We start from the raw sequence: 23,467 nt of genomic DNA, 5'->3' as shown, positions 1-23,467 counted from the left end.
CCTCCCCCACCACCTCTCACTCTCTCTCTGTCGTGTTGATTAAGTGTTTGTCAGTTGTTGTTTTCTGCATTGCGCTAGTGTCTTTTCGTCGGTTTGCATCTCTCTCTCTCTCTCTCTCTCTCTCTCTCTCTCTGTCTCTCTCTCTCTCTCTCTCTCTCTCTGTCTCTCTCTCTCTCTCTCTCTCTCTCTCTCTCAACCGCTCAAGCGTGTTTATGGTTGGTCGACGTACTTGTATCCACACTCATCACTCATGCATGTATGTGACTGTTACCTTTTTTAACTCCTGGAGATCGGGGATCGGGTAATGAATTATGTTGTTAACAACAAAGACGGCCGCCAGATCCGAGAGGCAGGCAAAGAGATAGAGATAAGCACTTGGACAAGAGAGGTGTGTGTGCTTCGCATGCGTGCGTGCGTGTCTCTGTGCATATCACAATATAGAATCATGCACATTCGTCTGATAATTTTTTTTTTATTTCTGCGAGTTGTGTGCGACAGAGTGTGCGTGTGCACGTGCACACATTTACGTGCGTGTGTGCATGTGTGTGCGTATATTTTCCTGCATACCTACCTTCACCAAAACACGCTGATGTCTGTGTGAAGCTGCTGACACCTGTACCTCTCCCTCTCCTTGCAGCTACTGTGGGGCCGGCCTGCACACCACGTTCCGAAGCGTCAGGAACGAGATGGAGCTGAGGCTGCTCACTGACTACGAGAATCCTCGCACTGGCTTCAACGCCACTGTGAGACTGGCCCTCCGTGAGTGATCACCCCCGTAGGAGAGCGAGTCACCAGTTAGCTTACAGAGCCAATAGAAGTACTGCCGATGCTACACTCACCCTCCTTCATCTCGCATACACCCACCTTGAGAAACCAAATTCCTTTGTTCGTGTTCTGCCCATAGATTTTTCTTCTGCTTTCAACACCATCCAACCTCATCTGATGGCACTGAAGCTTCTTTCGCTTAATCTCAGTTCAAAGCTCGTTCTATGGATCATCAATTTTCTCGTTAAGAGGACCCAGTCTGTTCGTTTTCATCAAGCTCTTTCCTCTTTTAAAACAGCTTCAACTGGTGTCCCCCAAGGAACAGTTCTGTCACCTGTCCTGTTCACATTTTATACCAATGACTGCACTGGTACAGAAACAACACCTTTGATTAAATACTCTGGTGACTCTGGCCGGCCTTGGAGATCTTTCTAACTCTGACACTATCTATTTTGAACAAGTTGAGATCTTTTCATCTTGGTGTAAGAAAAACTATTTAGATTTAAATGTTGAAAAAACTAAAGAAATGCTTATTGATTTCAGGAAAAGTCCTACCCCCGTCCCTCATCTCTTCATCAACGGCACACACGTCGAAAGAGGCAATACAAGTATCTAGGAACAATAATTGACGATAAACTCAGTTTTACACCCAACACGTGTCACATCTAAAAGAAATGTCAGTCTCGTATCTACTGCTTACAGAAGCTCAGAGGCATTCAGGTCAATTCCAAAATTCTTCAGAGTTTTTATAGCTGCTTCAAATCAGTTTTAACTTTCTCGTTTATCTGCTGGTATGGAACTTTAAACGTGAAGAAGAAGAACTTATTGAGTAATTGTGTTTAGCAAAATAGTCGGTGTCAAACAAGGACCTTTGAATGAGCTGTACAAACGACGGATGGAACAAAAGTCAACACAGATCATTAGCGATGACAGCCATATACTATCGAAATACTATGAACTCTTATCTTCTGGGAAACACAACCGCTTTCCCAGACTGAAAACTCTTACAACCCGCAACAGTTTTAAACCCCGGTCAGTTCAGTTCTTCATGCACAACTATTGTTATGAAAAGTCTGCGCATGCGCATATGTGTGTGGGTGTGTGGGTGTGTGTTTACGCATGTGTACGTATGTGTGTACTTTATATTTTGTATTAGATTATAAATACTGCTAAATAGCTTGGTTTTAATCATGTATACATGTCTATGTTTTAGTTTTGTATGATATTGATTAATGCAACTGTGTGGCTGTGATTATTTTATGAAATGCTTATATTAACTTAGCTGTTAAGCATATTTTCTGTTATGTATACATTTATGTTGAATGACTGTGATCAGTGGGTGTTTATGATTGTGGGGTCCCACATCAACTTGGCATTTGAGCATTTTATTCCTTTTGTGTGATCACATCGTACATTGTTTGTGTAGCGTACACCACTCATGAATTTATCTTCTTGAGATAATAAAGTATTCTGTATCTGTAACTGATATTTCTTACCACCCTGATCCTGTGCCTACATGTCTGGGACAAAACAAACAAACAACCTCAGAGTTGAGACCTGATGGCCAGATATTTTTTGGCGATAGCAAAAGAGAGATGAATAAACAAATAAATGCACAAGTGAATAATTAAACGAATGCAGACATACATAGATAGACAGACAGATAAATAGATGAATAAATAAATCGATAAATAAATAAATGAACAAACAAACAAGAAAAGCAGTCGATTACCAGCTGGGTAACACACGTCCCACAGCTGAGGACCACTGCTTCAACCAAAGCCAGCTGGGCAAGGACTACAGAGGTGACGTCAGCTACACACGTGACTGGAAACCCTGTGTGCCGTGGAACGAAACGAAAAACTGCAAACATCATACTTATGCCCCTTAGTAAGTACAGCTGCCTTTCAGATTTTTCGTCTTGGATCTTTTTTTCTTCTGTTTTAAATTTATTTTTTAATCGAATCTTACACCCGTGGTTATTGGTACTTCACTTTTTAACAGATGTCTACGTGTGTGTGTGTGTGTGTGTGTGTGTGTGTGTGTGTGTGTGATGACATGAATACCATTGTATTTCAAATTCATAAATGAGGAATTGTGAAAGAGGGAATTTTCAAAATGGTTAGGAATATTTCAAAGCAACACTTTTCCTCGGAGAAGAATGATAATCAACGCATTAACAGAACGTGCTCAGCAGTACTCTGCCAAAGTAAATCAAAAGTATAACATGTATTCTTTCTCTATGATTAATTTGCTGATATTTGCATTCATACTGTCTGTATATTCCAAGCTTGTGAATGTCACCTTAGCAATCGCTGTTTTTCTTGTTACTTGTGCCTTTAATAATTTGCTGAATATGAACCACGTAACTAAATATTGTCAATGGCAATTTTTTTTATAACGAACCTCATCTATCTGTTTTTTCTTCTTTTATATATTTCATTTCAGTGACATGTTGGACGATCTACGCAGCAACCATTGCCGTAACCCTGGAAACGGTATGCGTCCATGGTGCTACACAAACAGTCAGTGTGACCGGAACTACTGTGACGTCTGCTTCCTGGGTGTGTACTGCTGACGATAAGTTTTGGTAGTGCTCTGAGAACACGAAGAGAACAGGAAAATAATTCTGTGTGCCATTATGATTCTTCTCATGGTGATCTCTGTTTTGACTTCCCGTCCATCGATGTCAAAAGTCCTTAGGTGTCGGTAGATTTATGAATGTCGTTTCGCAAATGACTATACGTTATCAGCAAGAGAGGGGTGGAAGAAATAGGGGGCGGGGGAAGGGGTGAGGGCGGGGGGACGGGGGGGGGGGAAGAGCAAAGAGAGTGGGTGGCAAACTTGACGTAGGTGTTCTTGCGTAAGCTGGATCAGAACAGTATGGTTGAAGCAGGTTTTGACCGTGTGTGTCTGGGTTTCGCAATCTAATAATTTGGAAATAGTGCAAAAAGTGTTTGAGTGTACAGATGTGTGTACAAGTGTGTTCTTAATTGAATACTTCGGGCCAAAAATGGACAATGTTGAATAGACCGATCGATTTTTTTTTTCTCTCGCATGTTTACTCGATTCCCGTGTGCCACAGAAACCACGTATGACACGCACACGGATTGTGCGTCCTTCAAAGCAGCAGGCAAGTGTTCCAACACGGTGGAAGCACGTGAGAAATGTGCCAGAACGTGTGAAGATGACCTGCCTGCCAGGACCAAGCCGAAAGTCTGTAGGTTATTCAGTTGGTTCTATTGTGTTCTGCTTCTTCATATTACATCTTTCCTTTCTTTTTTTTCGTCTTAAGGCTGCCTTGTCTGTCTGTATGTTGACATGAGTTACTGTTTGCTCTTTGTGGGTGAACGTAACACTCACTTTTTATCTTGTGTGTGTGTGTGTGTGTGTGTGTGTGTGTGTGTGTGTGTGTGTGTGTTCAGTGTTGTGCTCCATGCCATTCTTCCTTTGCCACTTCCTTGTCTACATGTTCTTCAGCATTCTATCTACATGTATTTAAACGTTTTGTATTTCGTCAATGTGAATTATAGCCATGCATGCGTGTGAATGACTGGTATATAAGCTCTTTGATTTTTTTTTTGATTTTTTTTACGCACTTGATTCAGCATTATATTGATTATTATTGTTATTATCATTATTATCACCAGGTCAGGCAGTCCTGAGCTGGATCATAAAGTGGTCGTTTTATATCAGTTCTTGCGTCATTTCACTAAACTGACACCGTATGATAAATATTTGTTCACAGCCCAAATTTATAGCCCTATTCATTCCAGAATCTCTCTCTCTCTCTCTCTCTCTCTCTCTCTCTCTCTCTCTCCTATGAGCGTTTGCTCAGTCAGACATGAAAATGTCAATTTAATACCTTCGCAAAACCATGATGTTCAATAAAAGAAAAATGAAGGGTAGTCTACTGTGACCCTCCTGGCTTTATATCTCTGCACGTCTGATGGTAATCACCTCCATACAAGCGAAGGAAAGTGCTTGAAGTTTTTTTGCGTTTATCTACCATCTGTGCCTTTAACCTCGCTATGAATAACAATTCTTGTTTATTGTGTAATGCGCGATTTCTGGAAGTACACCGCACTACATGTCAGACCTTTTATATAGGCATGTCACTTCAAGGTTTCTCCGCTCTTCCGCTGATGATAGAATCCATGGCGTTCCCAAGTTCAAGAGAGAGAAAGAGCATTTAGTTATCTAGCTGTACAAACCTGGAATTCACTAACTTTTTTTTTGTTGTTGTTGTTGTTGTTGTTGTCAGTCATTCTCTCGCTCACAAACTTCGTAATAAATCTAAAATCAGTCGGTTTTACGCAGTCCCTACATGGCGCTGCTGATGTGTGTTTTTGTAAAGGTCTTTGAGAAGTTTGAAAGCTCTACGTTTTCCTCTTCTTCTTCTGATTGATATCATTATCTTTATTGTTATTATCATTAATATCTGATTGATATCATTATCTTTATTGTTATTATCATTAATATCATTATCATCATCATCATCATCATCATCTTCATCATCATCATCATCATCATCAACACAACAATAACAGCAACAAAAACAACAGAAAAGTCAACTATTTTCAGACACGGAAGTGACGTGTGATCCTCCCAGCGTTCCTACAGACGCAGCTTTCGGGTACAACCTGAAAAGTGTCTACAGTGCGGGGGAGAACGTCAGCTTTACCTGCAACGATAACGTCAACATCTCCCGACTGACCACCTGTATGGCAGATGGACAGTGGTCACCCTTAGGATACGTGTGTGGAGGTTAGGATGAGTTGTTGTTGTTGGATGTTTGTGTGTGTATGTGTGTGTGTGTGTGTGTGTGTGTGTGTGTGTGTGTGTGTGTGTGTGTGTGTGTGTGTGTGTGTGTGTGTGTGTGTGTGTTTTGTTGGGGTTTGGGTTTGTTTTTTTTTGTGGGGTTGTGTTTTTTTTTAATTGCTTTAGATTCGCTTATTCCTTTTGAAGTGCGTGTGTAAGAACGTGTCTAAGAAGACTGACGTGTGCGAGAAAAATAGTGAATATAACTCAGCTGTGTACGACATTCTGGTCTTTTGACTGTTCAGGTTGTCCTGACGGCTGGACTTTCCATGACAACAGCTGCTTCTTGGGGTCCAATACTCCCATGACCTATGACGACGCCAAAGCGTACTGCCAAAGTCTTCAGGCTGACGTGGCAGAGGCCAGAACAGAGGAAGACATGCGTTTTCTGATTCAGCTGAAGTATGTGCCAAGGGTTGTGGTAGTAATATCAGAAATAAATAGATTGATGAAGAGATGATAAATGCTTTATTAAGAAAGAAGGAAATGAATCTCTGAATACACTTATGATGTTTTTGGGGGAGTGCGAGGGCTGTTGTTTTTTGTTGTTGTTTTTTTTTTTGGGGGGGGCGCAGTAAAAGACCTGTCAAACGCTCAGCAAAGCTGCGGGTGGCTCATGGACTTTAAGTGTGTCTGTCAGTCTCTCTCTCTCTCTCTCTCTCTCTCCCTCTCTCTCTCTCTCTCTTTCTTTCTCCCCCCCCTCTCTCTCTCTCTCTCTGACTCTCTCTTTCTCTCTCTCTCTCCTTCTTCTCTCTTTCACTCCATCCCACTCCAAACTCACTGCAGACAGATCAGTTCAAAAACAATAATTGATACATCCTTCCCACTTTGATGCAATATTCAAGACGCCACTTCAACAACACATGCGGTGAGAAGTGTCTGTATCTCTTCATTTTCTGTTAATTTTTGTTCAGTATTTGTATGTCCTCATTTCGTGTTTGTATGTTTTATTGTTTTGCTGGTAGAATACCCAATGGACGAAGCGCGTGTCATTCTCGTAATTTAATCTATGTTCTCCGTCCATCAGGCGATTAGAGCAGGCTATTTTCATGGTTCTTCTTCTTTTTCTTTGGCTTGGACGGATATAGTCCAGCGAAGAAGTCTGCTGAGCTAACTGGGTATGACAAGTGGGTGGCCCGTAGCTCGGAAATGAACTTGGTATAAAAGGGTGAATCAATATATACAAAGTGGTGCTGGTGGTTAATGATTCTTAGCTGAGCCAGTACACTGACCCAGGCCGGCCTGGAAGAGCTCTGTTACCCGCTGAATTGCCGCCTTCGCTGAACTGTCGCTGGCATCAATTTGGTGGAACTCAGTTATCGGCGACAAATCAGTGATCAGTGTCGCCAGTTCGCTTATATGTCGAGAGGCGACAAATTGGCGGTTCTTTGACCAGCTGATTTGTCGTCGGTCAGCTAATTTGTCGCCAGGTCAGCGACAATTTAACTGACCGGCAACAAATCGGTGGTTAACTGAGATCCGCCAAATTGTCACCGGTGACAATTCAGCGGGTAACAAACAGCTCTAACAAAAAGAGTGTGCGTAAGGCTGAGTGGCAGAGTTGTTCCACTGGCGCAAGCTTTTGGGGAGGGAGAAGCTGTTGCAGAGGGCTGGTTGGGTGGCGGTGCAGGTGTTCCTGGAACAGTCTTTTGACTCCACTTTTCCTTTACGCAAAGTTGTTGTTGTCTCGTTCATCATTTATCAGATGGATTCCCCCGTCTCCTCGACGAAGGCGGCAGTACGTCGCAGGTCCTCCAGTCCTCTGTAGAGCTTCCGAGCCGCTGGTATTGGGTCGGGCCAGGTTTTCTGTCGGAGCGCTTGGTGGAGCGGGCAGGACTGCAGCAGATGTTCTGTTGTCTGGCTGCCTGTTCTGCAGGGTCACTGCTCTATGTCGCCGGTACGGAGTTTCGTGTATAGGTGGTGTTTCAGGTGGTTGTGGCCTGTCTTGAGCCTGAAAATGGCTACCTGCTCTCGACGAGTCAGCGTGTAGTACAGGTCTGCTCTGTTGTGGCGTGGATGCTGCTGCTTCCACTTGTTCTGCAGCTTGGCCTTAATGATGATCCTGGATTCAGAGTAGCTGGTAGACCTGTCCATCTGCTCTTTTGTAGTGCCTTCCTTTGCCAGGGAGTCAGCAGTCTCGTTGCCATGCACTTTGCAGTGGGAGGGAATCCACTGTAGAGTGACTGTGTGACTTGTGCAGAGGGAGGCGAGAGAGGAGGACAGATCGTTAAGTTTTGGATCTCTGTTGGACCAAAGGGCCTGCAAGATGGACAGGGCAAAGTTAGAAGTTAAAAGTGATGACGCTGATAATCATAGTCCACTTGTTTTGCAGGGACGATGGGCGCCGGCTATGGATGGGGCTGAGAAAAGATACCACGAAGAAAGAGAAGTGCTTCAAATGGATCGATGGCACTGAGCCATCGTGGACCAGATGGGACCCTGGTGAGAGCCACTCCCTTGTTTGTGTGTCTGTCTGTCTGCCTGCTGGTCTCTCAGTCTTCCTATCTGTCTGTCCGTCCGTGCGTCTGACTGTCTGTCTGTCTGTCTGTCTGTCTGTCTGTCTGTCTCTCTCTCTCTCTCTCTCTCTCTCTCTCCTGTCCAAACCTCTTTTCTTTTCTCTGTTGCTGTGCATGGTGTGTGTGTGTGTGTGTGTGTGTGTGTGTGTGTGTGTGTGTGTGTGTGTGTGTGTGTGCCGCTCGCGCTCATGCATGTTGTATGTGGAGAGAGAGAGAGTAAAGAGAGAATGGAATAGAATAGAATATGTCTTTATTACGAAGTGTACCGGGATCTCAAGGAATAGGTCATAAGAGAGAGAGAGAGAGAGAGAGAGAGAGAGAGAGAGAGAGTTTATGCACGGAAACGCTGATGACAGAAATCACCCCGCTCCACCATGACCATGCAACGTCCACACGTATATCTTCTCTTGTTGTTGTTGCTGCTGCTCCTTGTCCTCTTGTACTTATTGTCTGTAGCCTGTATCGCCGTTGATGCTGTGGTCGTTATTCCTGTTAGGCACTGAGCGGAATCATGAGTCTTGTTGATGCTATGGTTGTTGTGGTTTGCCAGAAACTAACCAGAATCAGGAGTGTTTTTGATGCTTTTATTGTTGTGGTTTACCAGAAACTGAGAAAAATCATGAGTGCTGATGATGCTATGGTTGTTGTGGTTTGTCAGAAACTGACAAGAATCTGAGTGCTGTTGATGCTATGGTTGTTGTGGTTTGTCAGAAACTGACAAGAATCTGAGTGCTGTTGATGCTGTGGTTGTTGTGGTTTGTCAGAAACTGACAAGAATCTGAGTGCTGTTGATGCTATGGTTGTTGTGGTTTGTCAGAAACTGACAAGAATCTGAGTGCTGTTGATGCTGTGGTTGTTGTGGTTTGTCAGAAACTGACAAGAATCATGAGTGCTGTTGATGCTATGGTTGTTGTGGTTTGTCAGGCACTGACCAGAATCATGAGTGCACCTGGGTAGGAACCACCCTGGACTGGCATACTGTGAGCTGTTCCGCTAAATTGCAATTCGTCTGCCAGCGACCTGCACGCGGTAAGTAGAGTGAAATAAACATCGCACGCACAGACAGACACAGACACACACGGACACGCACACACACACACACACACACACACACACACACGCACGCGCACACACACACACACACACACACACACACACACACACACACACACACACACACACACACACACACACACACAAGGTACCAAACAGGGGACCTCTTATCATCTGAGCAGTTACACGTTAAAAGGTTAAAGATCCTACAGCCTTTCACCATTTTTAGGTGTCTTGCACACTAACACACAAAGACAAGCACACACACACACACACACACACACACAGATGAACACATGCGCATATCCCCCCTCACCCCGCTCACACATACAACAAAATCACGCATGCACACACAGTCTTTCTCTGTCTCTGTCTGTCTCCGAGAAATTCAATCATTCAGCATATACCCTGGCCGACCACAGAGGCCATATCAGTGCAGTTCTCAATTTAAAAAACAAAAGAAGTAAATAACACTAACAATGAAACATATAAATTCGAAGATGATTAACAGCCAATGCACAATATACAAAGCTGCTGTTAAAGGAAATAAGGAAGCACATGCATTGTTTTGAGGTTATTGTTTACCTCTGGAGGGGCAGTAGGGGTCTAAACTCACACGATGTGAATGGGTGTTAGAGTGAAGAGCACAAACAAGGCAGCACTGTTCTTTTTTCTTCCTGTCTTTCAGCCAGCAGTGTGTGTGCTGACCTCCTGTCTGACTGCAGCAGCAGAGTGCAGGACTCTCCGTCGCTGTGTCAGGACGAGCCGGACTTTGCCGCCTTCCTCTGTCCGCGAACCTGCTATGGACACACCTGTCAAGGTGCTGTCTGTCCATCCATCCTCTCTCTCTCTCTCTCTCTCTCTCTCTCTCTCTCTCTCTCTTTGTCTTTTTTCTTTTTTTGTGAGTGTCTTCTTTCTCACTATCTTTGTCTTCTCTCTCTCTTGTCTCTTTCTTTGTCACTGTCTCTCTGTATCTCTCGCAGTCTGTCTGTCTCTCTCTGTGTCTCTTGATTGATTTTCACAGCAAAGTTAAGTTAGAATACAGCATGGACCAAAATGTGCAGGAAGGGGAAACAGGGGGTAGTTGAAATTATTAGAGCTGTGCAAAAAGTAGTCTATTGACCCTTTACTTTACTGGAAACTCTTTAGCACAGAGATAGAGGCGATGCTCACATATGCAGCAGAAAGTTGGGTTACCTATGAGAATAAACAAACGGATATCATTCATACATTTGCAATAAAACGTTTTTTGAATACACCTCTTCATTCCTCTAATCAAATAGCGTATGGTGAAACTGGTAGATATCCACTGAAAATTCGCACAACAATTAAATGCATAAAGTGTAGGTTAAAACTTGTTAAATTACCTCCGACAAGACTGTAAGCAGGCTTATGAAATGCTACTACAGCAGCATGAAGAAGGAAAGAAAAATTGGATAGACAATGTAAAAAATGTTCTGGTCAAGAATGTGTTTGGAATTGTATGGATTAGCCAAGGAGTAGGGAGAGATGTCGCATTTATTTCTCTGTGTGTGTGTGTCTCTCTCTCTCTCTCTCTCTCTCTCTCTCTATATATATATATATATATATATATATATATATATATATATATATATATATATATTACAATACTATCTGTCTGTTTATCTGTCTGTCTATCTATCTCTTTCACTCTGATTATTTCCTTGAGTTTTGCTTTTTTGTAGTGCGTGTCCATGAGGGGTGGCGGTGGGTGGTTCGTTGGGGGTGTATCTGCGTGTGCATGCGTGAGAGAGAGAGAGAGAGAGAGAGAGAGAGAGAGAGAGAGAATGTGTGCGTGTGTGTTCAAATGTGAACGTGTCTGTTCCTGTATGTATGAGTATGCTGAGCATAATATGTGTGTGCGTATGTATAAATGTATGTGTGTATTTGTGTGTGTGTGTGTTGTGTGTGTGTGTGTGTGTGTGTGTGTGTGTGTGAATAGAATAGAATAGAATACTTTTTATTGTCATAAAACCTTAAAGTTTATAAGACATAATGAAACATAAACATGAGCATATTAAGAAGAGAAACATTCATGAACAAATTTCGCCAGCCTTGGCTGTATTTCTGTTAGAAAGATCAATTCACTAGGCTTTGCATTTGGACGACATATATCGATTATGAATCTGTGTCTGTAAGTATTGTACTTTACACAATTGTCTAAAAGGTGAATCTCATCTTCTAAACTGTTACAAGTATCACACAGTCTTTGTTCTTTCGGTGTATGTGTGTGTGTGTGTGTGTGTGTGTGTGTGTGTGTGTGTGTGTGTGTGTGTGTGTGTGTGAGCAGACCCGTGTGCATCCTCCCCTTGTCAGAACGGAGGGAAGTGTTACGTACGAGGAGGAACCTTCCAGTGTGTGTGTGCCAAGAACTATGAAGGGACCCGGTGTGAAAACGAAAGTAAGTTGGAAACTAACAAACAGACAAATACACAAGCAAACAAAATATCGATGAAGACATTGATGTTACGTTAGACTGTTATAATGTTGAACTTTGACCAGTATCAGCTAAGAAAGGCTTCAGAAAAGCTTCGAACCTAATTCGCAGACTCAGTAGTCAGTCAATCTCAACAGGAAACAGACAAGGGGAGAAGACGCACCCTTGTTGCACACTGGTGATGACCTGGAAGGAGCTGTTGTAGCCGTCTTCTGTTTGTACACTGCAACTCGAGTTCTTAAAGATCTCTTTGGCATTAAACAAGGTCATGAACATTATATTGATGATGGCAGTTTCCTCGATTCCAAGGATAATTGAGAAGAAGGTTCTTGGTGACAAACCTCTGGTAGCTGCTGTAGCCATCTTCTGGTGCATTTTGTACGTAATGGGAAGACACATATTCCAGTGTGTGGAAGACCATCATTTTGACGATCTGAAGGGGTGGGAAGATGGGAATCAGTCAAGAGAGTGAATGAAAAATGTTTCCATACAAACACAGCAATAACACACACCATCAAAAACCATGACCGGTGAAAGATATCGCATCATTATGTGAAATGGAGGATTTTTAACGAAACGCACTGGTGCTCAACACCCCTATACCTTAAACTGACCCACTGGGAAGAAATGAAAACTTAGTTACATCACCAAAAGAGCAGTACTGTACACCTAATGGACGGTAAACAGACACAGACCACAAGACGTTTAAAAAGAGATGATCATTTACAGGTAAAACAACAAAACCCAGAAACGAACACCAACAAATGCAAATACGTTCTGGCACAAGTGTTGAATGTTGCATCAGAAGAGGACGGGATGTAATAACTTTGTAGCAAGTAATATCATAACGACGAATGACGATGATGGTGACAATAGTTCACATTCCTTTCGTGCGTCGCGTTAGGGCATTTGACCCAAATGATGATGGTGACGATGAACATGAGGGAAGATGACCAAAAAATTTTTTTTAATACCCGTTTGATTTCAGTCACTGCAGACTGCCGGGACGAGAAGTGTGAGTGCTCGATTCGCCTGGCCATAGGACACTGTGCACGCAAAGACAAAATGCGGCACTACATTCTGAAATACTGTCCCGAAAGCTGTGGCATGTGTGACGACGGTAAGTCTGCAGTCTGGCTTTCCTGTTCATGTCATGGCCGATTACTTTGCATGAAATTCGAGCTGCTCTCGCCAGCAGGTTTGTTTTACTATCAAAGTGTTGTTGTTTTCAAAGTGTTGTTGTTTTCACTAAATTTTGTTAACAGTGCTTTATAAAAAATTTTGTGAATTCGTTTAGGCCTACTTGTTTTGATTGCAGCACACGGGTATCCCTGTTTATCATTTCATGCTAAAGACTAGGCACCCAAACTACCCATCAACGAGCAATGGAATGGGATCAGTTCGTGAATCGAACCCTGGACCATCGCTTCATAGTCGGAAGCCTTATCCATCGGGTCAGCACTCACTGCCCTTGGCTGTTTGCCTGGTGTGTTAGATTATGACAGTGATGACTGCCCACTGTTAGAGATGATCATCATGGTCACCAAAATAATGATGACGATAACGAGTTCCAAAGAAAAAGAGATTCTGATTTTCTTTTTTTTTTAAATTACTCTAGATGGTACGCGTAAGTTGTTAAGCTATTATTATTATTATCATCATTATCATCAACATTGTTGTTGGTGGTGGTGTGGTGTTATTGATGCTGTTGTCGTCATCATCATCATCATTATTGTTATAGTTGTTGGAGGAGTAGAATAGTAGTAGTAGTAGTCGTAATAGCAGCAGCAGTAACAGCAGCTGCAGCAGTAATGTTATTGTTGCTGTTGTTGTTGTTGTTGTTGTTGATATTAATGTCACTTAACCTGAAGAAATCAGTTGATTGCTTTGAATTGTTGGTTTGAGATTTTTCTCAATCCTTATATGGGCCTGTGTGGTCGGCTGGGCATAGATATAAATAAGATACTATGTGTGTGTGCGGCTGGCTTGGTGCTGGGATGGCCCCTGGTGGTCATCATGGCTGTAAACCAGCTGACAGACAATGCGTGCTGACTGGTTGCAGGGCAGGCCACAGAGTGTTCTGACAAGTATTCCTACTGCTCCCAGCTCAGCTCTCAGGACTGCGCCACCAACGCTTCCCACGCGTTCGACTGCATGAAATCATGTGGCCTGTGCGTGGATGGTATGTATGTCAGCGTGTTTCTGTGGCTGGATTTCAGTGAAACTATCTGTGTCGTGTGTGTGTGTGTGTGTGTGTGTGTTTCACTAACCCAGAGCGTTTTTCTCACATTTATCTAACCGTTCTTTTTATAGGACATTATATGCCCTTCAAAAGCACGTAACATGCATGCCCGTTAAAAACACCTAACACAGTCGTGTTTTAGTGTACTTCGTGAGGCACATATTTTGTCGTTTATTCCCATGTTTAGATTCTTATCCCTTTGTCCCTAGTTTCCGAAATGGGCCTGATGAATACGTTGGCTTTATGCGGATTTGCACATATCAATGTCTTCTTGAGACTGAAATTGAAACTGTATGGAATGGTGACCATGGTAACCTTCCCTGCAGGTCCCACGTGTGTGGACCAGAGTGACGAGTGTGGAACGTGGATCGACAACGGACAGTGTGAAACAAACAGCACCACTCGCGTACTGTGTCCCCACGGATGTAACCTCTGCTTCAGTGAGTGAAGACTTCTGTGTGTGTGTGTGTGTGTGTGTGTGTGTGTGTGTTGTTGTTGTTGTTGTTGTTGTTGATGTTGATGAAGAAGAAGAAGAAGAAGATGATGATGATGATGATGATGATGATGATGATGATGATGATGATTGATGATGATTGATTGATTGATTGTTGTTGTTGTTGATGTTGATGATGATGAAGAAGAAGATGATGATGATGATGATTGATGATGATTGATAATGATGATTATTGATGATGATTATGGATTGAAGAAGAAGAAGAAGAAGAAGAAGAAAGCTTATTGTGGAAAAATAATATAATTTTGTCTATGGTGTTGTCGTGTCTTGTCTTTTCGTGTCTTGTCATGTTTTGTCGTGTCATGTCTTGAATCTTTAATGGGATGATTTTGAATTTTATTCTTTTGAATTCATTCAGTTCGTGTTTCCAGGACCTGGATTTAAACGTATTGTACACGACTCAAAAGTATAATGATACGGCATTTCAGTTTCTCTTCATTTACAGTGTTGTGTAAAGTAAAAAAAAAAAAAAAAAAAAAGAAAAAAAAAAAAATCACAATGAGCTTAATCTGAGAAAAAAGTGCTAAGAAAGTGCTCATAATTCATATTGGGTCTGTTATGCGGTTGTATAGAAGTATGTATTGTTCTGCAGATCCATTTTGCTATGACACCATTCCGGATTGCCACTGGATGGCAGACTCCTATTGCCAGGGAAAGTATCACTATTACTGGATGATGGATAAATGTCCTTATTCTTGTCACCACTGCAGTCGTAAGTATATCTGTGTGGGTAACCATACACTCAGCCTGTTTGTTATATAATTAAAAACTGAAATATAAACAAACACTCAAACAAAGAACATCAGCTGATGATTAATCTGTTGTTTGTTTTTTTAAGATCTGTTTTGTTCTCCATGTACCTGGTAACAGTACAACATGACTTTGTTTGCAAGGTTATGTCTGTTTCAAACACAATATTATGTTCAAAACATGTAAAGAAGGGCAAATAAATGAGAGGAACAGAGAGAGAGAGAAAGAGACAAGACAAGACAAGGCAAATGTTTTCATGAATCAGGTCCTGCACATGTGGAACGGGTGATGGGGTTCTCAGTGGGACAAGCATCACGCTTGAACACAGTTACACATTATTGTTACATATGCCACACAACGTCACATATGCACACATTCAGTTGAATTGGTTGACGTCCAAGACATCTCTCAAACAGAAATGTGTTTACATAAACTATCATACAAGCACAACGTATACAATTCGTCATCCAAGCACATCTTCAGCATTTCAGATGCGCCATCTGGGGGCCGCGGAGGGTATGGGGGGTGGGGGGTGGGGGGACTGAAAATAAGCAACTTCATGTGTGCCTCCTATCTTTTGCCTCCTTCCACCCTCCCAGCGTGTCACCCCCCTCACCCATCCAGCCATGCAGAGCTGAGTGTAATGACCTGTTGGCCAGCACTCCAGGTCATGTTGTTCAGGGCTTGTGACTTGGTTTGGTTATGGTTTCGTTGTACGAAGGGATGAGCCCTGGCTGTCTGGGTATTTTATATATCTGTCCGTGAATGGCGTTCATCTGGCACATCCAAAGGGGGAATCTTCCACCCATCTCCACCTCCCCACCCCACCCCCTGTCTCCCCACCTCTCCATGTACTAACCCCCACTTCCGCTCTCCCTCTCATTTTGTCTGCCCTGATTCAGTTTAGCAGACAAAAAGATGCTTTTGATCATAGTATTTTGCAACCCAGCTAAAGTTGTCCAGTAACAGGGCAAGACTAAAGTGGCCTAGGGCTATAACACACACCTTGGAAAAGTAAGGCTTCCCAGAGTCAAACCCAACACCAACCAACCCCTCTCTCTCTCTCTCTCTCTCTCTCTCTCTTATGCAACTGACCTAGCATGTTGCTTTCGTATGTTGCAATTGTGTCAGAAATGTGTCTCCTCTGTGAGTAGGATTTTAAAAAGCTGCAAGAGCTTTCGCCCTCCTTTTGTCTTCACAGCTGTACTGTATTCATTGTATCAATTTTGTCAAAATAGATTTCTTTGTGTGAAGGTCAGGCTGCTCTCTCCGGGAAAAGCACATTCCACAAAAAGCGGTGCCATCCATCACCACCACCCATACCCTTCTTCTTAGAGTGGTGGCCTAGTGGCAGTGCATCGGCCTTAAAATCCAGAGAATGAAAGGGTGCAGGATCAAACCCCAAACTCAGCAGTGTTTTCTGTCCCTTCCACTTGACCCTGGGTGGTGTTCTTGATATCACAGTCATTGAGTTGAGTTGATGAACCAAAGTCCCGTGTACAGAATGTACTGTATGCACGTAAAAGAATCTACGGCAACAAAATTAGAAAATAATAAATAATAACTTTGTTCACGCTGCACCATGGAGACATGCTCTACCAGGGGGGAGGGCAGTGTGAATTTCACACAAAGAAATCTGTGGTGACAAAAAGTAGGCCTACTATAATGCAATACAATACAATACGATATGATACGATACAACACGATACGATACGATCTGATATGATACAAAACGATACGTTATGACATGATAGGTTGCGATGCGTTACGATACTGTACGATAGGATACGATAAATACAATATGATACAATACGATATGATACGGTACGGAACGATACAATACAATATGATACAATGCGATACAATACAGTATAATACAATACGATACAATACAATGCGTTACTATTTGATACAATACAAAACAGCACAATAGAATATGATACGATGCAATACGAAACGATACAATACAATACGATACGATCAATATGATACGATACACAACAATACAATACAATACAATACAGTGCTTTAGAATCCGATACGTTCTGATACGGTACGATACAATACAATACGACACAATCAAAACGATACGATACGATACGATACAAATGCAGGCAGGTTCCAGTGCTACAAGCAGCCCTGTAAGAATGGCGGCACGTGCACAGAGGCCACACGGACGGCTATTGGCTACACATGTGACTGCTCAGGGACAGGCTACACTGGGCCCACGTGTGAAGAAGGTCAGCTAAATATCTCTCTCTCTCTCTCTCTCTCTGTCTCTCTCTCTCTGTCTCTCTCTCTCTCTGTCTCTCTCTCTCTATCTATCTATCTTTCTCTCTCTATCTCTCTCTATCTATCGCTCTCTCTATCTGCCTATCTCTCTCTCCCTCTCTCTCTCTGTTTGTCTGTCTGTCTGTCTGTTTGTAGTTCTCTGCCCCCATCTGTTTCGCCCCCCTCTCCCTCTCTATCTCTCTCTGCCTCTGTGTGTGTGTGTGTGTGTGTGTGTGTGTGTGTGTGTGTGTGTGTGTTTCTCTCTGTAAGGGTCTCTGTCTCTCTCTCTTCCCACTCCCCACCCCCTCTCTCTCTCTCTCTCTTTCTCTCCCTCCCTCTCTCTCAGCTCTCTTTCAAATTATCCCCATTTTCTGTTACCCTGTTCCTTAATTATTTACCCTCCTCGATTTATTGAGTGATTTATCAGTTCATTGATATTGTTTTCCACCTTGTTCTGTGCCTCCGCCTTGCATATGCTTTTGAACCGTCTTTATTCTTTATGTTGCTCGTTAGTTCTATTCTCTCCGATACTGTTACTCGACTATCGTGGACTGTTTCCATTTTAATGCTCCAACATAAATTTTTAACATTTTGTTTTATCATAATTATTTTTGTATTATTCTGCTCAACCTCAACAACGTACAGGAAGAGAAGCGCAGAGACGAATGTCATAAAACTGTACAAAGACCAGAAAATGTAATATTTGGGGAAACAGAGCCGGGGGAACATAGAGATGATTATGAGATTCCCCTCCGCATTGCTTCTTGATACACTGGGCAAACTTTTTCATTCATTGATTCATTCATTCCGTTCCCTTACCTTTTACCTTATATCAGTAGGCAGCAGCTTCAATACAGGCTATTACAGTGAGACTACCCCGCCTTTGCATTCCTATAGTTTTAGTAGAAGGGAGGAGGGAAGGGGGTTCAGTGACGGCTAGTCCATGACGGCCTCCAGTCCTTTTTCAACAGCTTGATCAAATGCATAGAACAGGGGTAGTTTCCAATTTGGTTGGCGGTAGGTCGATCTTGACTCGCCCAGAAAGATCCTGGAGTAATCCCAGATGGTGGTGAAGGCGGGGGCGTGGGTGCGAGGGGTTTGGGGGGGGGGGGTAAATTGACGCTTTACACAATCAGACGTTCCTATATTCAAATACATAAGTGTTTTATGTATCAATTATATTATTATTTTCTTGTGTATCCTCTTACCTTAATGCTGTTCCTTGTTAGAAAAACAGACTTTATGAATGTATAAGTAATTAATGAAATAAGATTAATGAAGTGGATGTGTTCTATGATGATAATTATATCCAGTATCTCTTATTTTACAGTTTCCTGTGATCCTCCCAGCGTTCCTACAGACGCAGCTTCCGGGTACAACCTGAAAAGTATCTACAGTGCGGGGGAAAACGTCAGCTTTACCTGCAACGATAACGTCAACATCTCCCGACTGACCACCTGTATGGCAGATGGACAGTGGTCATACTTAGGATACGTGTGTGGAGGTAAGAATGGGTTGTTGTTGGTTGGTTGGGGTTTTTTTTGCGATTGCTTTAGATTCGCTCTTTTTTTTTCTTTTCTTTTTTTTTTGGGGGGGGGGGGGGACGTGTGTGTGTGTGTGTGTGTGAGAACGTGTCAGATGTGTATGAGGATAATAGCGCATACAACTCCGCTCTGTACGACATTCTGATCTTTTGACTGTTCAGGTTGTCCTGGCGACTGGACTTTCCATGACAACAGCTGCTTCTTGGGATCCAATACTCCCATGACCTATGACGACGCCAAAGCGTACTGCCAAAGTCTTCAGGCTGACGTGGCAGAGGCCAGAACAGAGGAAGACATGCGTTTTCTGATTCAGCTGAAGTATGTGCCAAGGGTTGTGGTACTGATCTTAGAGATAAACAATGAAAATGTTAATGATAGTTTATTTATATTGCGCCTTTCACTAAAATACAGTATTGTTCAAGGCACATTACACGAGTAAAATATAAGAAAAGAAACACTCTACACAAAAATCACAACCACATGTAAAAATCTCCAAAAACCATTCCATGTGAACAACAGTCACCCTAAAAACAGCGAACTAAACCAGATACCATCTACGTAATCACGCATGCACGCATGCACACACACACATCATAATGGTGATGTATGCATGTGTATACACAGTCCGAAACACACACACGCGCGCGCGCGTGTGCTCAAATAAGATTCATACTATAATACTAAATAGATTGATAAACAGATGATACATGTTCAAAGAAAGAAAGACATAATTCACTGAATACTCATATGGTTGTTGTTGGGGTTTTTTTTGGGGTGGGGGTAATAAAAACCTGTCAAACGCTCAGCAAAGCTGCGGGTGGCCCATGGACTTAATTTCGTGTCTGTCTGTCTGTCTGTCTGTCTGTCTGTCTGTCTGTCTCTCTCTCTCTCTCTCTCTCTCTCTCTCTCTCTCTCGCTCAATCTTTCACTCCATCCCACTCCGCTCTGACAAACGTATTTTAGTTCAGCGGAGAAGTCTGCTGAGCTAACTGGGTATGACAAGTGGGTGGCCCGTAGCTCAGAAAGGACTTGGTCTATAGACTTGAATCTATGCAAACAAGTGGCGCTGCTGGTTAACGATTCTAAGCTGAGCCTAGGAGAGCTCTAAGAAAGGAGTGTACGTGAGGCTGTGTGGCAGGGTTGTTCCACTGGCGCAGGGTTTTGAGGGGAGGGGGAAACTGTTGCAGAGGGCTGGGTGGGTGATGGTGCAGGTGTTCCTGGGACAGTCTTTGGGCTCCACGTTTCCTTTCTGCAAAGTCAGAAGTTAAGAATGATGATGCTGGTGATTATAGTCCACTTGTTTTGCAGGGACGAAGGGCAGCGGTTATGGATGGGGTTGAAAAAAGATACCACGAATGAAGAGAAGTGCTTCAAATGGAACGATGGCACTGAGCCATCGTGGACCAGATGGGACCCAGGTGAGAGGCACTTGCTTGTTTGTGTGTGTGTGTGTCTGTCTGTCTGCCTGCCTGTCTGCCTGCCTGCTTGTCTGTCAGTTTGCCTGTTTGTCAGTCTACCTGTCTGGCTATTTGTCTACTGGTCTGCCTGCCTGCCTGTCTATCTCACTTCTCTTCTCTCTGTTGCTGTTAATGTTGCACGCGCGGGCATGTGTGTCTGTGTGTGTGTGTCTGTGTGTCTGTGTTGTGCGTGCGTTTGTTTTTTGCGTGCATGCATGGGTGAACGTTTGCGTCTGTGTGTGTGTGTGTGTGTGTGTGTGAATGGGAGAAAGACAGAGGAAGTGTGAGAGAGAAAGAGAGCGAACAAGCTTGTGCATGAAAGCACTAATGGTAAATAAAAGTTCATGTGAATACACAGTTGTCTGTTTTTTGTCCGACAGAAGCTGACTTTGGATTTGGCTTGCTTAGATATTTGGTTTTCTTCCTTGTTTCAGTGTATCTATTTTGGACCCAATTCTTTAAATATGATATTGACGCGCGTATTTTCTCAGTTTCGTCTTCGTCTTATGTTTGTTGTTCGTTTTAGCTCGTCCTTACTCATGATTATTTCTGCCACCATCACCGCCACCACAAACCCCACCTCTACTTAATTCATCTTCTGCTATGGCTACAATGCCTGCTACAAATATCTCTCCCCCACCCCCACCCCCCAGCCCCTCCTCCACTTCGACCACTGCAGCAATGTCCAAACGTATAGCCATTGATGCTGTGGTCGTTGTTCCTTGTTAGGCACTGAGCGGAATCATGAGTGCTGTTGATGCTATGGTCAATGTCCTCATTTTGTGGTTTGTAAGCCAGTGACCAGAATCACGAGTGCTGTTGATGCTATGGTCAATGTCCTCATTGTGGTTTGTCAAACTGACCAGAATCATGAGTGCTGTTGATGCTGTGGTGGCTGTCCTTGTTGTGGTTTGTCAGACACTGACCGGAATCATGAGTGCACCCGGATAGGAACCACCCTGCACTGGTCTACTGGGAACTGTTCCGCTGAAGAGCAGTTCGTCTGTCAGCGACCTGCACGTGGTAAGTAGAGTGAAACAAAGATCACACACACACTGACAGACACAGACAGCACACACACACACACACACACACACACACACACACACACACACACACAAACTTTTATCATTATGATCAGGAGGATGGAGATGCATGAACAATGATAGCGGTATGGGTGGTGTTGTGGTGATGATAATCTTGACTGAATATCATGAGCTGCACTCCAGAAACTTTCTGACGTCTGCAAGAGAAAACACCACACCAACACACACAGACACAGACACAGACACACACACACACACACACTCACACACACACACAACACGTGCGCGCACCTTCCACCTCCCAACACACATAATCATTATGCATACACACATTCTCTCTCTCTGTCTCTCTCTCTCTCTGTCTCTCTCTCTCTCTCTCTCTTTCTCTTTCTGTCTGTCTTCTCTATGACTCTCTTTTACAAAACATTATCTAAAGATTTTCCTAAGCGAAGTTGATAATTTTAAAGAAAGGTTCTTGAGATCACATAGCATGAGAGTTCTCAATAAAAGTTAGCAATGCAAAAATGGATTACGAAAATCATTCTATTAGCAAAGAGCCCAGCCGATCACAGAGGCCGTATCAGTGCTGTTGTCGAGAAAAAAAAGTAACATTATCAATAAAACATGTATATTTGAAGTTGATAAACAGTCGATGCACGACGTACAAAGCTCATGTTTATGAAAATAAGGAAGCATATGCGTTGTTTTGAATTATTGTTGCGTTTTTTTGTTTGTTTGTTTTTTCAGAGGGGCCGTGGGGGTCTAAACTCACATGATGTGAATGGGTGTTAGAGTGAAGAGCACAAACAAGGCAGCACTGGTTTCTTTCTGTCTTTCAGCCAGCAGTGTGTGTGCTGACCTCCTGTCTGACTGCAGCAGCAGAGTGCAGGACTCTCCGTCGCTGTGTCAGGACGAGCCGGACTTTGCCGCCTTCCTCTGTCTGCGAACCTGTTATGGACACACCTGTCAAGGTGCTGTCTGTCACTGTCTGTTCATCCGTCTATGTGTGTGTGTGTGTGTGTGTGTGTGTTCTGTCTCTCTATTTGTCTGTGTCATCTCTCTCTCTCTCTCTCTCTCTCTCTCTCTCTCTCTCTCTCTCTCTCTGTGTATCTATCTCCCTGCGTCATGGTCTGTTTGCCTGTCTGTCTCTGTATCTCTGTATCTCTGTACCTCTCTCTCTGTCTTCTTCTCTCTGTCTATCAATCTATATATCCATCTCTCCACTCTGATCTTATCCCTGAGTTTTGCTTTTTATTTTGTGTGTGTGTGCGAGTGTGTGTGTGCGTGTGTTTTCCTGTATGTATGAGTATGCTGAGCATATATGTATGTGTGCAAAGAAATATATCTTATCTGTACAACACTGGTGTAACCTCAACATAAAAACATTGACCATATTTAACGCTTATCTTAGTGTGTATGAAGCTTTTGTTGGATAGTACATGTATTGCGAAAATGATCTTCACTTGCTCTGTATATTAACCGCGCGCGTTTGTGCATGTGTGTGTGTGTGTGTGTGTGTGTGTGAGCAGACCCGTGTGCATCCTCCCCTTGTCAGAACGGAGGGAAGTGTTACGTACGAGGAGGAACCTTCCAGTGTGTGTGTGCCAGGAACTATGAAGGGACCCGGTGTGAAAACGAAACTGGTAAGCTAGAAACAAACAGTCAGACAAATAAAGAAACAAAAAATATCGATGAAGACATTGATGGTGTGTTAGACTGAGTTGCATAAGCACTAATGTTGTACTTTTATCAGAGTCAGCCGAGGAAGGTTTTCAGAAAAGCTTCGAACCTAATTCGCAGACACGGTTGTCAGTCAGTGTCAACAGGAAACAGACAAGGGCAGAAAACACCCTTATCGTACACCGGTGAACACTGAAACTTGAGTTCTTGAAGATTTCTGTGGCATTAAACAATGACATAGGCATTATGATGATGATGGCAGATTTCCCGGTTCTGAGGATAATTGAGAAGAAGGTTCTTGGTGATAAACTCTCTGATAGCTGCTGTAGCCATCATCTGGTGCTTTTTGG

General features: G+C 43.1%; 1 protein-coding gene across 1 annotated transcript in view; it reads left to right on the top strand.

Annotated features, from left to right (window-relative positions):
- Window positions 1-23,467, top strand: part of LOC143297939 (uncharacterized) — a 74,513-nt gene that overhangs the window by 30,135 nt on the left and 20,911 nt on the right. Inside the window, exons 17-37 of the mRNA XM_076610550.1 lie at window positions 638-759; window positions 2,523-2,655; window positions 3,214-3,329; window positions 3,851-3,985; window positions 5,350-5,532; window positions 5,832-5,988; window positions 7,919-8,028; window positions 9,027-9,131; window positions 9,844-9,975; window positions 11,467-11,577; window positions 12,602-12,733; window positions 13,676-13,795; window positions 14,182-14,295; window positions 14,962-15,081; window positions 17,234-17,359; window positions 18,721-18,894; window positions 19,096-19,252; window positions 20,243-20,352; window positions 21,310-21,414; window positions 22,277-22,408; window positions 22,967-23,080. Of these exons, the coding sequence (XP_076466665.1) occupies window positions 638-759; window positions 2,523-2,655; window positions 3,214-3,329; window positions 3,851-3,985; window positions 5,350-5,532; window positions 5,832-5,988; window positions 7,919-8,028; window positions 9,027-9,131; window positions 9,844-9,975; window positions 11,467-11,577; window positions 12,602-12,733; window positions 13,676-13,795; window positions 14,182-14,295; window positions 14,962-15,081; window positions 17,234-17,359; window positions 18,721-18,894; window positions 19,096-19,252; window positions 20,243-20,352; window positions 21,310-21,414; window positions 22,277-22,408; window positions 22,967-23,080 (2,708 nt within the window). The remainder of the gene's footprint in view (window positions 1-637; window positions 760-2,522; window positions 2,656-3,213; window positions 3,330-3,850; window positions 3,986-5,349; window positions 5,533-5,831; window positions 5,989-7,918; window positions 8,029-9,026; window positions 9,132-9,843; window positions 9,976-11,466; window positions 11,578-12,601; window positions 12,734-13,675; window positions 13,796-14,181; window positions 14,296-14,961; window positions 15,082-17,233; window positions 17,360-18,720; window positions 18,895-19,095; window positions 19,253-20,242; window positions 20,353-21,309; window positions 21,415-22,276; window positions 22,409-22,966; window positions 23,081-23,467) is intronic.

This window comes from Babylonia areolata, chromosome 23 (assembly GCF_041734735.1).
Source record: "Babylonia areolata isolate BAREFJ2019XMU chromosome 23, ASM4173473v1, whole genome shotgun sequence".
Classification (NCBI taxonomy): domain Eukaryota; kingdom Metazoa; phylum Mollusca; class Gastropoda; order Neogastropoda; family Buccinidae; genus Babylonia; species Babylonia areolata.
This window is presented reverse-complemented; position numbering and strand designations above follow the sequence as displayed.